This window comes from Piliocolobus tephrosceles, unplaced genomic scaffold (assembly GCF_002776525.5).
Source record: "Piliocolobus tephrosceles isolate RC106 unplaced genomic scaffold, ASM277652v3 unscaffolded_23934, whole genome shotgun sequence".
NCBI classification, from domain to species: domain Eukaryota; kingdom Metazoa; phylum Chordata; class Mammalia; order Primates; family Cercopithecidae; genus Piliocolobus; species Piliocolobus tephrosceles.
In genome coordinates this window covers 6502-22905 of record NW_022306459.1, presented here as the reverse complement: position 1 = coordinate 22905, position 16404 = coordinate 6502, and the positions used below count along the sequence as shown (strand labels likewise).

At 34.0% G+C, this 16404-nt stretch overlaps 1 protein-coding gene across 1 annotated transcript; it reads left to right on the top strand.

Annotated features, from left to right (window-relative positions):
* Positions 1–2635: 2635 nt before the first annotated feature.
* Positions 2636–15451, top strand: LOC111543107 (transcription initiation protein SPT3 homolog; the record flags this gene model as incomplete). The annotated part of the gene is made up of 3 exons (XM_026450706.1): positions 2636–2736; positions 6128–6218; positions 15312–15451. Coding segments are annotated over exons 1-3 (246 nt in total), but the record flags the coding sequence as incomplete, so codon positions are not given.
* Positions 15452–16404: the final 953 nt, after the last annotated feature.

Below are 16404 nucleotides of genomic sequence, written 5' to 3'. Positions count from 1 at the left end.
GGATCCAGTTTCAGCTTTCTACTTATGGCTAGCCAATTTTCCCAGCACCATTTATTAAATAGGGAATCCTTTCCCCATTTCTTGTTTCTCTCAGGTTTGTCAAAGATCAGATGGTTGTAGATGTGTGGCATTATTTCTGAAGGCTCCGTTCTGTTCCATTGGTCTATATCCAAAACAGAGATATAGACCTTTACCCACTTTTTAATGCTCACCTGTTTTTAAAGTTTGTATTGTTAAAGAAAACTTTCTTTAGTGTTTCTGGTAGTAGGCAAAAATCTTCAGAAGTAAACCAATGCATAATAACACAGTTGACCCTTGACCAACTTGAACTTGAACTGCATGGGCCCACTTACATGCAGATTTTTTTCAACCAAACATGGATGGAAAATAGTATTCTTGAGATGTGACACTCCTCTATAAGGAGGGCTGAATTTTCGGATACACAGGTTCCATAGGACTGAGTGCAGGACTTGAGTATTTTGGTATGGGGATAGTAGATGACTTTTGTATGAGTTACTTTAATTAGCTAATGAGATTGCCATCTTCACTTGGTAGAGAAGAGGAGGTCAAAGTTTGGGAGAGGTAATTTTGGGATTTGGGACACATCCAGGATAGGCAGGCCTTGGTAAGGTAACATAGTGATACTTTCAGTTCCAGAGACATACTAACTAGGCAGAGGTCCAAGGTAGACTAGGGAGTGGTAGCAATGCTAGTCCTAGTAAGGATATTATGTTGGTTGAGATAAATTAGAAAATCAGGTAAATAAAAAAGATAAATTTTTCCTGCTACATATGACAGCACAACCATGACATAAATTCCAGATCCTTACAGTGGTCATGTATTGGTTCTGGAAAAAAAAAAAAAAAAAAACAGTGATTCCAAATGTCAAACTCTTCTGTGTCTTTATTTTCTATTTTCATACTTATCCTGGTTAATATGTTTGTAAACTGATACTTTGGAGAATATTATGAATAGAGATTATTTATATGTAGTGTGCATAAACTGCTGATTAATTGGGAAAACTATTTAGGGATACATATTTCTCCTGATCCTTTCTTACTGTGTGTAAAATTACATATGTCTGTATAGTGTTTTTCAGATTTCAAATGATCAGCATTCTTCATTTAAGAAAATAAATGTACTATGTATGCTTCCAGACAAATGTATATATAGCCCATATTCTTCTCAACACTGATTACCTGTATTTTAGACTGTGATAGAAATGTTTTTATTTGAAAAGCATGTGTACATATATTTCCCTCACGTTTCCAATTTTTAGGAAAAATATGTTCATGCTTGCTGAAAACTGTTAGTTTCTGAGTAGATAACATCATCTTTTTAAAAACCTTCCCCCCCCCACCAGCATTTCTTTTTAAATGGTTCACAGTTAAATTTAAATTTCTATATTTAGATAGGATTGTGTTTACATACCAACCACAGTATCCAGGAAATTCAGTGGTAAAGCTGACACATAGCAAGTTTATAGTCTATTTTGTAGTCTGTGTATTTAGAGAAGGTTTGAAGCTTACTTAGCAAAATGGATTAAACATTCAAGCAGAATTTCTTTAGCACAAATGTGCTATTTGATTTCATATATTTGTTGAGATAACAGTGTGTCCATTTTTAAAGATTAGTTCTCAAGAATATGTGTTAGGTTTATCCTTTAAAAGAAGTGTGCATTCAGGAACAGCTTTTATATGTAAATATTTTTATAATATTTCATATTGTATAGACTTGGTTTGGTGCAATCAGTATGATTTGATCAAATTTGGAAGAAGTTACAGACACATTTTTATAGTATTTTCTGTAGCATCTTTATTTTTTTCAGATGGGCATATTTTATGTTACTTCCAACTAATCAAAATAAGAAATTGAGTTTGCCTGTGCCAAAAAATAGAACTATCATTTTTCACATTCTTTTATTTTCCAGGTCATTTTTAAGTAAGATTATGTTTCTAGGAGTATGAATTCCTGAAAATTCTTGACTTTGTAGATATAAGGGGCCAGATGAACATTTCAGGGGGAATCTAACTTTTCATGCAGTAATGTTTTGTGTTGTACATTCCAGATACAGTTAACTTTTTGTGTGCATGTGATTAGTATGGAAAGAAATTAATGCAGTCCAGTATTATGATTTATGGACTGAATCCTTTACCCACTGAAGACTTGCCAAAACTACACGTATTTTTTTTCCTTTGGATATTAGAAACAGCTACTGTTTTTGTTGATCTTTTAAAGTTCTGAATGGGCCTATTTCAAATCAGAGCAGCATGGGAGCTCAGATTAATAATATACTTATTCAACTAGTGATACTGAGTGAAACCATTGCTCACATGAGTATGAAGGATAAAATTTCATGAAATTATTTTCAGGTGCATTAATGCATTTCTGGAAGCTGTGTATGATTTTTCTCTTGCATGAAAGAAAAGATTTCTGTTTATTGTATTGGTTACAGGTGGGCTCATAATTTAATTGCATGTTTTATATCTTAAAAACATAAGACATTTTGCTCTTAAAAGCAGTAATGTGATTGCTGGATTATTCGCAAAGGTTTTTAACTCAGTATATTTATCTATCTAGGTACATCATGACTGTACTATGTATAATTTATATTACTGAGAAAAATTTCTGAATTTTCATTATTGTTAGTTACAGCAAGCCGCTGAAGTTTCTCAACTGCGGGGAGCAAGGGTAATCACTCCTGAAGATCTTCTGTTTTTGATGCGCAAAGATAAGGTAATATAACATAATTTTATTGTATTAAAATCCAGATGTTTTGTTTAATTGAACTTGTATGTGGAAACTATATATCCTTATTATATAGCTTTCAAATTAAAATAATAACTATTGAACTGATGTTTTAGTCTTCATAGTTTGCACAACAAAATGAGTTTACAAAAGAATTGATATTAATTATGTGGACTAAAGCACTTATATGAAAACTGTGCTAACAGCGAAACCTCACTTATCCTTATGTGTCTGTATAGACACTTTCATTGCTACATAACACTCACTAAATATTGACTCTATGTTCTGTTGTCATAAGTGGGATATAACTGAATGGCATATTTATTTTTCTCCTCTTCTTACAGATTAACATTACCAGGATTATAGACTTTCCTAGAGTAAATTTTTAAGCCTGAAATACAAAGTTTAGTCTGTAGCTCTACCTTATTGAAAAAAGCGAATTAATTAAGATTAATTTTCATTGGGATAAATATATACCATAATTTCTGTTTTTGAACAAAGATCTACCTTTCTTACTCTTTGAAATCTGATATTAAAATATTTAAGCTGATATTTGTGTATCTAATTTTGTCATAATTATTTTTCATGAGTAGGCAGTCAAAAATATTCTCTAATATTTTACGTTTCAGTTAATCAACTCTTACATGATATGAAGAATATTAAAAAATGGAAAATCTTCACTATTAAGAAAATTATGATTTGGTATAGGGTATCTTTATGATTTAGTTGAAGAAGCATTTTAAGACTCATGAAATGTCAGGGTTGTATGATTAGATGGAGAGACTGTAGGATTTTTTGAAGTGAAAGTTTCTGCCTAGGGTGAGGCAGTCTTAGGTACAAGGCACCAGATGCAAAGAAAGTATTGAAGATATCAAATGATGTGCATGTAAAGAACTTTGTAAAATGCAGTATTTTTCAGCTATTAATAGAAATCTTGAACCTGAAGGTCAGGAATGAGTGATAATACATTCTAAGTGTAAGCATACAACAAGCTACAAAGGATTATCAGTTACTTTTAAAATTAAGCAGTATTATGGTCTGCTAAATCTAAAAAAGGCCACCATTAACACCTATCATTAATCAGCTTTGAATTTCATAAAACTACGTTTTTCGGGTTTACAGGTTGTTTTCCATAAATATAATACATAAAACAAATCTTCTAACAAAAAGATAAGATTCTCAGAGAATAAAAAAAAAGTAAAAAGGAATTTATTGACTCTTAAAGCAGCTTTTATACACTCACTGTCTAGGTATTTATAAGTTAATTTTTTTAAATAAAATTTCATCTTGAGTATATACCAAATTCTATAGCATTAAGTACAGTCAGCTTGGTATGAAGACTGATAATACAGTCTTCAAAAAAAATTAGAACTTCATTTAGTTTATTTATTTATTTATTTTTTTGAGATGGAGTCTTGCTCTGTCGCCAGGCTAGAGTGCCGTGGAACCATCTCAGCTCACTGCAACCTCCGCCTCTCCGATTCAAGAGTTTCTCCTGCCTCAGCCTCCCAAGTAGCTGGGGCTACAGGCGCATGCCACTATGCAGCTAATTCATGATTTACCTGCCTCAGCCTCCCAAAGTGCTGAAATTCAGGTGTGAGCCACCACACACAGCCTAAAACTTTTTATAAGATTTTAAAAAGCAGGTCAGGTTTGGTGGCTCACGCCTGTAATCCCAGCTCTTTGGGAGGCCGACGTGGGCAGATCATGAGGTCAGGAGACTGAGACCATTCTGGCTAACATGGTGAAACCTTGTCTCTACTAAAAAAAATATACAAAATGTTAGCCGGGTGTGGTGGCGGATGCCTGTAGTCCCAGCTACTCAGGAGGGTGAGGCAGGAGAATGGCGTGAACCCGGGAGGCCGAGCTTGCAGTGAGCCGAGATGGCTCCACTGCACTCCAGCCTGGGCGGCAGAGCAAGACTCCGTCTCAAAAAAAAAAAAAACCAATTACAGTCAGGTACCACATGATAAACTTTTTTTTCAACAACGTACTGCAAATATAGCAGTAGTCCCATAAAATTATAATGGAGCTGAACAATTCCAATTATCTAGTGATGTCATAGGTATCATAATAACATTGTAGTGCAATGCATGACTCAACTTTGTGGTGGTGCTGGTGTATACTTGCTGCACTGCTGATGGTATAAAAGCCTAGCACATAAAATTATGTATAGTACATAATACTTGATAAAGGTAATAAATGACTGTTACTTGTTTATGTATTTATAATACTCTTCATCATTATTTTAGAGCGTACTACTTGCAAAATCACTTAACTGTAAACCACCTGAGGTTGTTCCTTCATGAGATATTCCAATAAAAAAGCAGTTATCAAGGGAACTGACAGTTCCATGCATGCTACTGCTCTTGAAGACTTTCCAGTGAGACAAGATGTGGAAGTAGAAGACAGCGATATTGACAATCCTGACCCTGTGTAGCCCTAGGCTAGTGTATATATGTGTATATGTGTGTGTGTGTGTACACACACGTCTTAGTTTTTAACAAAGAAGTTTAAAAAGCTAAAAGAAATTTAAAAGTAGAAAAAAGTTTATAGAATAAGGATATAAAGGAAAAACGTTTTTGTACAATTGTAGAAGGTGTTTGTGTTTTAAGCTAAGTATTACTATAACAGTCAAATTTTTTAAATTAAGTCTATAAAGTAAAATCGTTACAGTAAGTAAGCTAAGGCACATTTATTATTGAAGAAAGAAAAATTTTAAATATAGTGTAGCCTAATTGTACAGCTTTTTTAAAAAATAAAGTCTTCAATAGCATGCAGTAATGTCCTAGGCCCTCAAATTCACTTGCCACTCATTCATGGACTCAACCAGAGCAACTTCAGATCCTACAAGCTTCATTAATGGTATATGCACTCTACAAATGTATCGCTTTTTGTCATTTACATGGTATTTTAACTAATTTTTCTATATTTAGATATGTTTAGATATACAAATACTTACCGTTTTCTTACCCTTGCATACTGGTTTGTAGCCCATGAACAGTAGGCTGCACCATGTAGCCTAGGTGTACATTAGACTGTTCCATCTAGGTTTGTGTAAGTGTGTTCTGTGATGTTCACAAAATGATGAAGCCTCATGAGGATGCATTTCTTGATCCCCATCATTAAGCAGTGTGTGACTATTGTGATTCTGGAACATCCAGATATTTGTAAATGAAAAATGCTTTTGAAAAGACTTGTATTTTAGCCTTTGTGTTTGATGACTACCTTTTTATGTCATAGCAGTATGCTAAGGATTACTTTATTTTCTCTGATATCATGAGGTACAAGTTTATTAAATTTTGTTATAGTAGTCTTTAATCAGTAAAATGAATATAGGTATAGGTTTTCTTATTTATTTATTTTATATTTTTAATAGAAAAAACTTAGAAGATTGCTAAAATACATGTTTATCCGAGACTACAAATCAAAGATTGTCAAAGGCATTGATGAGGATGATCTTCTTGAAGGTAACCAAATCAAAACACAAAACTAAAACTTTAGCTTATGACACGTGTGGTGGTAACACGTTTATGCAATTCCAATGTAGCTATTCTCAAGAACAAGTTAATTTTGTTTCCTGTCAGCAAATCAAGTGGAATGCCCTTGCAAAAGTATATATTTCTGATAAAATGTATTATACAGTGTTACCTATTTAATATTACTATACTTCTTATAGAATCTAATTCTTGAAAAATAGTTCTGCAGATGAATTGAAATGTTTCTTTTTATGGAGCGCTTAGTGAATACAGACTTAGAGTAAAACAGACCTGAATTCCAATCAATACCAGTTCTCTGCTTTCTGTGTGTGACCTTGAAGGATCAGTTTCCTCATTTATATGGAGGGAAATCATATAACATGTGTAACATGTGGAGTGTTTAGGAGAGTTTAGCATAACATGTGAAAGCACTTGCCACTGAATAAATGATAGCAGTTAACACCATGCTTCAGATACCACAAAGCTCAGAGTGGTCAGAGTAATACTCAGTTTTGCTAAACCATCATATTAGTTTGATGTCCTCTCATTCATTTTAAATCTTCCCTCCTTATCTTCATTTGTATGTTCTAATTTTGTGTGTCTTATAAAAAGCACACTAAAACTTTAAAAAAACAGTTGATAGAAATTATAAGATAAAATATTCAGGCCGGGTGCGGTGGCCCACACGTGTAATCCCAGCACTTTTGGAGGCCGAGGCGGGCAGATCACGAGGTCAGGAGATCGAGACCATCCTGGCTAACGTGGTGAAACCTCATCTCTACTAAAAATACACAAAATTAGCCAGGCGTGGTGGCAGGCACCTGCAGTCCCAGCTACTTGGGAGGCTGAGGCAGGAGAATGGCATGAACCTGGGAGGTGGAGCTTGCAGTGAGCTGAGATCGCGCCGCTGCACTCCAACCTGGGCGACAGAGCGAGACTCCATCTCAAAAATAAATAAATAAATAAATAAATAAATAAAATAAAATATTCAGGTAGAACACATCTAATCTTGAGGTGGGACTTCTGAAACGGCTATGTAAGGAGCATGGCAGAGTCTCTCCCCAGTGAAACACATTTAACTGGTAAAATTTTTTTGAAATAATCATTTAAAGTCTCTAGAAATTGTCCTAAGCACATACAGCAAGCAGGGCAACACATATTCAAGATCAACTAAATCTTGTTAAGAACAGTATGAGAGCCTTTCATTTAAACCATGACCTGCTCACATGATCACTCTCCAGCATTCTGCCACCTTAACTCAGTGTGACAGAAGCTCTATTCTGAGTGACTGTAGCTGGCCCCTCCAGTTATTCTAGGGCAACAGTTTTACCCCAGAAGGGGCAAGAGGTAGGCATCTCTTATCTCCCCCAGCCCCATGTTGCAAAAGCTTTTTTCTAGGCAGGCACAGCTAAGGTGACTGGGGCTCCCTTTTCACATTTAACCTCAACTCATAGGATAAAAGCTCTACCTCACACATGGTGGGCTGAGAATACTGGGCTCTGATTGCCACCACCCTACCTCTCATAGGGAGCAAAGCTACATACCAGAATAGACAAGCCTAGAAGACTAGGGGTTGCTTCCCTTTCCAGATCCCCATTCTCAGATACAGGGAAGCCTTTCCAGGAGAAGCTAATTTCAGGTCCACCTTCAGCTTCAGTACCATGGTACAGAGGTTCAACTCAGACCTTAGGAGCAGAAAGCTCTGCAGCTCTTCCATATCACTGCTTGGAACAGAGTATGTAGAAGTTCATACCTAACTTCATTGTAAAAACAACAACAGCAACAACAACAATGAAGATCCTGGTGATGAGTGATTAAGAGGGAACTGGTAGCTCCATGATACTAGTAGCAAAAAGCAAAACAGTGGGTCACCTAGATGTTAAACAAAGAAAACAAGGGAAAGAGATGTTAAAAAGAGACCTCCTGCAGTCAGAGCAAAATTTAAAGACTGACAACATTTCAAATGGGCCCAGTATTATTTAGATCAATCAGTCTCTGGAGCAATTTAAGCCCAAGGGTATTATCAGAAACAGTGGAGCAAACAGCTGGCAATTAGTGGTGGCTAACAGCTGTATGTGATATCAGTAGAGCCAGAGCAGCCAGAAACTTAATGGGGAGATCAGGGAAGGTAGCAGCCAGAGACACCCTGACTAAAACTACAGTCATCTGTAGTTATGGAGGAGATTGTTTGCATACTCAAGGCTGCACCCTCTGAAGAACATCAGAGGCTGCATACTGCAAGGGAAGAGATTTCATTGTACTAGTTCAGTCAAGTCATGAAATAAATAATGACAAGCCCCAGGAAGGGGAGGGAATTATCTAGATTTGCTACACTATATTATCTCAAGTGTCCATTTTCAACAATAACAGCAAAATACTAGATATGCCAAGTAATAGATAAGTGTTATCCATAAAAAGGAGACAAAAAAAAAAAAAGTAGACAATAGAAACTGCCTTGTGGGGTCCCAGATGTTGGACTTAGCAGACAAAAACATCAAAGCAGCTATTATGAATGTGTTCAAATAACTAAAGGAAATAAAATTTTTAAAAAGGAAGATCTGATAATAGTGTTTCACAAAGTGAAGAATATCAATAAAAACAATTTATTTTAAAAAATAGAAATTATGGAGTTCAAGAATACAATTAGTGAAATGAAAAAATTCAGAAGGGCTCAATAGTTGTTTTCAGCTGGCAGAAGAAAGAATCTGAACTTAAAGACATCATTAAAGAGTATACAATCTGAAGAAAAAGTGAAAAAATAATAAAGAAAAATTAACAGCTTCAGAGAAATGTAGGGTATCATTAAGTATGTCAAAATACACATAATGAGAGTATCAGAAGATGAGAGAAAAAGTAGAAAAATATTCAAAGAAATAATGACTGAAAACATCCCAAATTTGATGAAAACTACCAGTCTACTAATTGAAGCATATGAACAAGCTCCAATTAAGATAAACATAAAGAAATCTACACTAAGACACTTTTACCAAAAATGTAGGAAGACAAAAACAGACAAAAAAATCATGAAAGTCACAAGAGAAAAGCATATACAAGGGGACCCTGACAATATTGATGGCTGACTTCTAATCAACAATAGAGATCAGAAGGCAGTGGGATGATATATTCAAAGTGCTGAAAGAAAAAAAAACTGTCCACCGAGAAACTTATATCCAGCAAAACTATCTTTCAAAAATGAATGCAAAATACATTCCCAGATAAACAAAAACCAGGCAAATTTCTTGCTCTCAGACCCATATAAGACAAGTTTTTAAGGCTTAAAGCAAGCTGCACCAAATAATTTGAATCCACACATTTATAAAGATAATTAAGTACATAAATATAAGAGATAGTATAATTGTATATTTCCTTTCCTTTTTAAAACTGATTTATAAAGCAACTGTATAAAACAATATATATGTAAAAATTGTGATGTTGGGTCTGTAACATTTGGAAATATAATATATTTGACAGTAACAACACAAATGATGTAAGTGGTAATAATGCTGTACTGGGGTAAGGAAATGGCACCTCAAGTTATAGAAAGAAATGAAAAGAATCAGAAGTGGCAAATAAAATGGTTAGTATAACAAACTATATAAGTATATAGTTGGTCTACTATAAAGACTCAAACCACTGAAACTGAATCAAGAAGGAATGGAAAATCTGAACAGGACAACAGCCAAAGGTTAAATTGGTAGCTTAAAAATTTCTGCAAAGAAAAGCTCAGTCACAGATTATTTCACTGTTGAAATCCACCAAATGTTTAAAGAAGAATACCAATAATTTCCCAACTAATTCTATAAAGGTAATAAAGATTAAGCCTGATAAGAAAACCAGACAAAGATGATATCACAAGAAAAAAAAACCACAGATTGGTATCTTTTTAAATAAAGATGCAAAAGTCCTCAACAGAATGCCATTAAACTGAATTTAGCAAATGTAGAAAGGATTAAAACCATGACCAAATGGGATTTATCACAGGAATATAGGTTGTTTTAAACGTAGAAAACAATTCATGTAATGCGTCGAATTAACAGAATAAAGGAGAAAAATCACATGATCACCTCAATAAATGTAGGAAAAGCATTTAACAAAATTCCAGTGGCACGATCTCGGCTCACTGCAAGCTCCCAAAATTCCAAAAGTTTTTAATGAAAGGAACATTAAACAAACCAGGAAGAAAAGGAAACCTCTTTAACTTGATAAAGATGATTGCATGGACTAAATGTTTGTGTCCCTCCTCACCGTCTAAATATATGTGTTGAAGCCTAATTCCCAGTGTGGTAGTACTTGGAGGTGAGAGTTGTGGGAAGTATTAATAATTAGGTCATAAGGATGGAACCTTTATGATTAGGGCACTTCTGAGAAGCAACACAAGAAAGGTTGTTTCCTCTGTTTCTGCTGTCTGCCATATGTGGACACAACAAGGTCATGGTCATCTGTAAGTCATGAAGCAGGCCTTCACCAGACACTAAATCTACTGGCACCTTGGTCTTAGACTTCCCAACCTCTAGAACTGTGAGAAAGAAATGTTTGTTGTTTAAGCCTCCCAGTTTATGATGTATTTGTTGTAGCAGCCTGAGCTAAGACAGACATATATGGAAAACCCACACCTAACATCATACTTAATGGTAAAAGACTGTATGCTTTCTCTTACAAGATCAGGAACAAGACAAAGATGTCCATTCATGCCACTTACATGCAATATTGTACTGAAGGTTTTAGCCCGGTGTTTAGTCAGAAAGAGAAGTGAAGGGCATCCAGATTAGAAAAAAAAAAAGTAAAACTATCCCTGTTTACAGATGACATAATTTTGTGTATAGAAAATTCTAAGAAATCAATAAAAACTATTACAACTAAAAAACTGGTTGGATATGTTTGCTGGATAGAAGAGAAATATGCAAAAATCAAGCATATTTTAACATACCAGCAGTGAACAGCTCAAAAATGAAATTAAGAAAACAATGCCATTTACAATAGCATCAAAAAGAACAAAATATTTTGGAATAAAATTACTAAAGGCTTGCAAGATTTATGTACTGAAAACTACAAAATATTGTTGAAATAAGGCCTAGATGGTAATGGAAAGACATCCCATGTTCATGGATTGGAACATTGAATGTTATTAAAGTGTTAATACTCTCCAACATGGCCTACAGATTTCATCTGCTTTTTTGTAGAAATGAATACACTGATTGTATGAATCATGACTACACTGATTCTACCAATCATATAGAAATGCCAGATGCTGACATGGAAATGACTCATCTAGGTCATGAGGGAACTAGAATACCTAGAACAATCTTAACAAAGAATAAAGTCAGAGGACTCATGCTTACTGATTTCAAAACTTACCATAAAGCTACAATAATTACAATAGAGCAGTACTGGCATAAGGGTAGACATATTTGTCAATGAAATGGAGTGGAATGAGAGTTCAGTAATAAGCATTTAGGGTCAATCGATATTGACAAGGATTTCAGGAGAATTTGATAGGGAAAACATAGCCATTTTGACAAATATTGCTGGAGCAACCGGATATCCATATACAAAAGAAAGAATTTGGACACCTACAACAACACAGTACACAAAGTTAACCCAATATGGATCATAGACCTAAATATAAGGGCTCAAACTATAAAATTCTTAAAAAGAAATACAGGAATAAATGTTGATGACTTTGGATGAGGCAAAGGATTCTGAATGTATGACACTAAAAGCACAAACAGCAAAAGAAAACAAATAGAAAAATTGGACTTGATCAATTATTTCAGAGTCAAAACAATGACCAATAAATTAACTGATCAATTTTAAAACTTTTATGTTTCAAAGAGCGACATCAAGAAAGTGAAAAGACAAACCACAGAATAGGAGAAAATTTTTCTTATATATCTGATAGGGTACTTTTGTATAGAATATATCTAGAATAGGTACAACTTAACAATAAAAAGACAGGTGGCCCAATTTAAAAATGGGCAAAGGGTCTGAATAGACATTTCTACAAAGGAGATTGACTAATGGACAATAGACACTGAAAAAGATACTTAAAAATCATGCCTATAAGTAATCCCAGCACTTTAGGAGGCTGAAGTGGATGGATCACTTGAGATAGGGAAAATGGAAGTGTTCTGAAGGTCTCTTGGTACTGGAAAGGGGGAAATACTAGAAGAAAAAGTTGATTTATTGGGAAAATGTTACCTCTTGGTAGGGGTATAATTGATACCTTGTTTTAAATAATAATGGAAGCTGTCATGTAAAGTATGTTCAAGCAATGTGTCCAACCAGAAAAGAGCGAGGTAAACATTAAAGAAAATGGAAAAAGGGATGGTAAACATTAACAGAATAGAAAAGCATATTGCAATTTCAAATTAACAATGAGAAGACATGGAGGGACTGTCAACATGGCCAAATCATTAAAAATGAAGAAAAGGAAAAAACAAGAATATGAAATAAATACCAAACATAAAGCAAGAGAAAATAATAAAAAGAAATATATTGGTCATTGCACTAATTATGAAATGGATTAAATTCTTACATTAAGACAGATTATAAACAACCACAAAAATAAAACTTGAAGGTAAAGAAAGATTATAAATAATGGGATGAACAAATAAATGGTAGATAAATGTATACACAAATGCAAAGAAAGCAGAAGTGGCAATATTAGCATCATGCAAGCTATAATTTAACATTAAAAGCCCAAACAGGGTAAAGAGAAATATTTTATAGAAGGATAAAGGGGAATAATAATAAAACAGGATAAAGAGGAATAATTATAGAAGACGCAATTTTTAACATAATAGACCCATAAGCACTAAATAATAAATCAGCAAAATAGCAAGATATGCTTAGACCTGTATTTATCTGGAATAGAATGTCTATGAATTTTTTTCAGTATATCTACAGAACATTTACAAAACTTAATTGTAAAATTGGCCACAAAGTGAACCTTTACAGATTTAAATAAGAATAGATATCTGATAGGATCCATTCCATCTGTGTGAGTGGAGAGAAGTCATCTCAAACAAAAGTTATTTTTAAAAAAAGATGAACTTATTTGACAATATAGAAATTTAATTTTTTTTTTTTTTTTTTTTTTTTTTTGAGATGGAGTTTTGCTTTTGTTGCCCAGGCTGGAGTGCAATGGAGCGATCTCGGCTCACTGCTGCCTCCGCCTCCTGGGTTCAAGCCATTCTCCTGCCTCAGCCTCCTGAGTAGCTGGGATTACAGCCATGCGCCACCACGCCCGGCTAATTTTGTATTTTTAGTAGAGACGGGGTTTCTCCATGTTGGTCAGGCTGGTCTCAAACTCCTGACCTCAGGTGATCTGCCTGCCTCAGCCTCCCAAAGTGCTGGGATTACAGGCGTGAGCCACTACGCCTGGCAAATTTTAAATTTTTTAATGGCAAAAGATGCTTTAAAATTCATAGGCAAATGAAAGACTAGGATAAACGTTTTTAACTTAGATAACAAGGCGGTAATATAAAAGAGCCCTTTAAATTGTTAAGGAAAAGACAACCCAGTTGAAAATGGGCAAAGGATAAAAATAGACAATTAACAGAAAGACTTATTCAGATAGCTGGCAAACATGGGGAAAAAATGTTTAGATTCATTAGGGAAATTAAATATTTTAATCACAATGACATATCACTTTACATTTATTAGACTTTTCTCATGGAAAGGAAAAACGTTCCTCATTACTCTTGGAAACTTGAAGGGTTAATGCACTGGTAAACAATCTCTTAACCTCCATTAAAATGTTTGTACCTTTTAACTCAGTAGTTCCATCCTTGTGAGTCTATGCCATAAACATTAAGCCAACCATACAGAATGCCATATGGATGGGATGTTTATTACAGCATTTCCCCGGGGTAGCAAAAACCTGAAACAAAGTTTATGCCCATCAATAGGGGATTGGCTGGAAAGCTATGGTGCCTATATACTGTCAATTATTACACAACCATTAAAGAATCAGGGCTCTACCGTTGACTTGGAGGAATTTTTCTCCATAATTGACAAAGAAACATGAAGTGCAAGATAAGAAAGAAATAGAAGGAATATCATAAGAACCCTTTTCTAAAAAGCATAAATGAATAAAACAGCTCTATAAATGAATGTATTTTTATGGATATATGAGCATGGAGAATACATAGTGGGTGGTAGTAATATGAGTTACAGGATCTTTAGTTGGAGTGTGGGTGGTAGTAATATGAGTTACAGGATCTTTAGTTGGAGTTTGATCATATAAAAGGGAAGGAAATGGGAAAGAGTAATCAAGCAAAAATGATATGTGGTATCATTTTAATATATTTTAATTTATAGATATTTATAAAACTCTTTGATGTAGAAATTTAAAAGAAATGATAAAAATGAAGAAAAATGATCTATGGACCTAAGCGAATAATACAGATTCTTATATGTATATAGTTGTTAATGTGCTTCGAGGTAAATATTTTTTAAATCTTCTGTAACCTTAAGTTGTCAAATTTTGAAAAATATATTCAGATATCTCACAGTAATTGTGCTTTTTATTAAGATTTCCTTTGTGTTATTCATTTTGCTATTATTTTGGTACATAAAAGTTTATGGCTGTTTAAAATTCCTTTTATTATTAGATACTATTTCACCCTGTCTCCTTTAGTGTTTTTGGTCTTGAACTATATTTTCTAATGTTAATGTTACCAGTTCTGCTCTCTTAGCTTGTATTTGCCTAGCATATACTTACTCATCATTTTTTGTATTGTCATTTCATTTCAGAAGTGTTTGTTATAAATACTGTAGAGCAGTATTCTTTTTCCAAATCTGAGCACACCACTCTCTGCTTTTTATAAGGGATTTAATTAGCCCTTTCACACTTATTTTGGTAATTGATCATTTGGTTCTATCCTCTCAGACTGATTTGTGACATGAATAAATGATTTAATTCTGTATGACTTTTATTTTGGATGCAAGAATTTTTTTAAGATTATTTTCAGAGAATCCCAATTCTGAATTTGGTATACTATATTTAATACATGTAATAATTAGTGCTGATGTAAACCTATTGAGAACATTTCTTTTTTCCTTTCCCTTGACTTCATGAAGACAAATTGAGTGGCAGCAATAATACGAACAAAAGACAAAAAATTGCTCAGGACTTCCTCAACTCTATTGACCAGACAGGAGAACTTTTAGCAATGTTTGAAGATGACGAAGTTGATGAAGTTAAACAAGAAAGAATGGAGGTATAGTACATTATTCCCTTTTTACAGAAATAGAGCAACCACTGTATGCCTATGCTATTTGGTTCTATTCTCATGTTCTTTAAATGTTTGAAATCTCGTAAGTCAGTGGTTTTATGTTTGACGGTAGCGATGTGCAGAGGATCATGATCACCCCTGAAGTGGGAGTCAGATCTACCTTCAGCATCAACTTTGGGAAACGACTTCTGTTTTCCTTTCCTTATTTCCTTTTTTTGAAAATGAGTAGGTTTCCCTACTCTGGATCTGACATTTACTGATTTTATTTTGTTAAGTTCATTTGTAATTAAATATTTACCTTTTTTGTTTCAAATCATCCAGTTTTATTTGTAAACAAAACTAATTCTAATTGCTTTTATGTTGGCATATATAGTGTGAAGAGCTATTCTTCTGGCTATAGTTGCAGACTGTGATTGGACTTACTAGCTAGGGTAGTACCCAGGGCAATTACATGCTTTATATCACTGCAAGACAGTTAGTGACATTTATTTGCATTCCCTGGATATGTCTTAACAATGAATTTGAAAATTATATGTCTTCTATTTACCTTAGCTATCTATACATAAAATTATTATTTCTTTAAACACTAAAGGAAAAAATTAAAGTAAAATGGTTTATTTCATTTCAGTGCCTTCCAAGTTACAAGACAGTATTTTCACAGTTCATATTGCTATTATCATACTTTCACATATAAGGAATCTCCATTTTCCCCTTCTCTTTCAGTTGGGCAAGAGAAGTAATTTCAGAATTATAAAAGATTGTGCTAAGTGCCAACTTTATTATAATTTCTATGCATGCTGAAAATATAATTATTTTATGTTAAACTTTGGAGGAGGTCCAGTAGATATACATGCTTTATAAACTTCAACAACCTTTAAAGAATTAGCATGCTTAGATCATGAACTGTGATCTAAAGGCAGTGTTCTTTTAGGTATCAT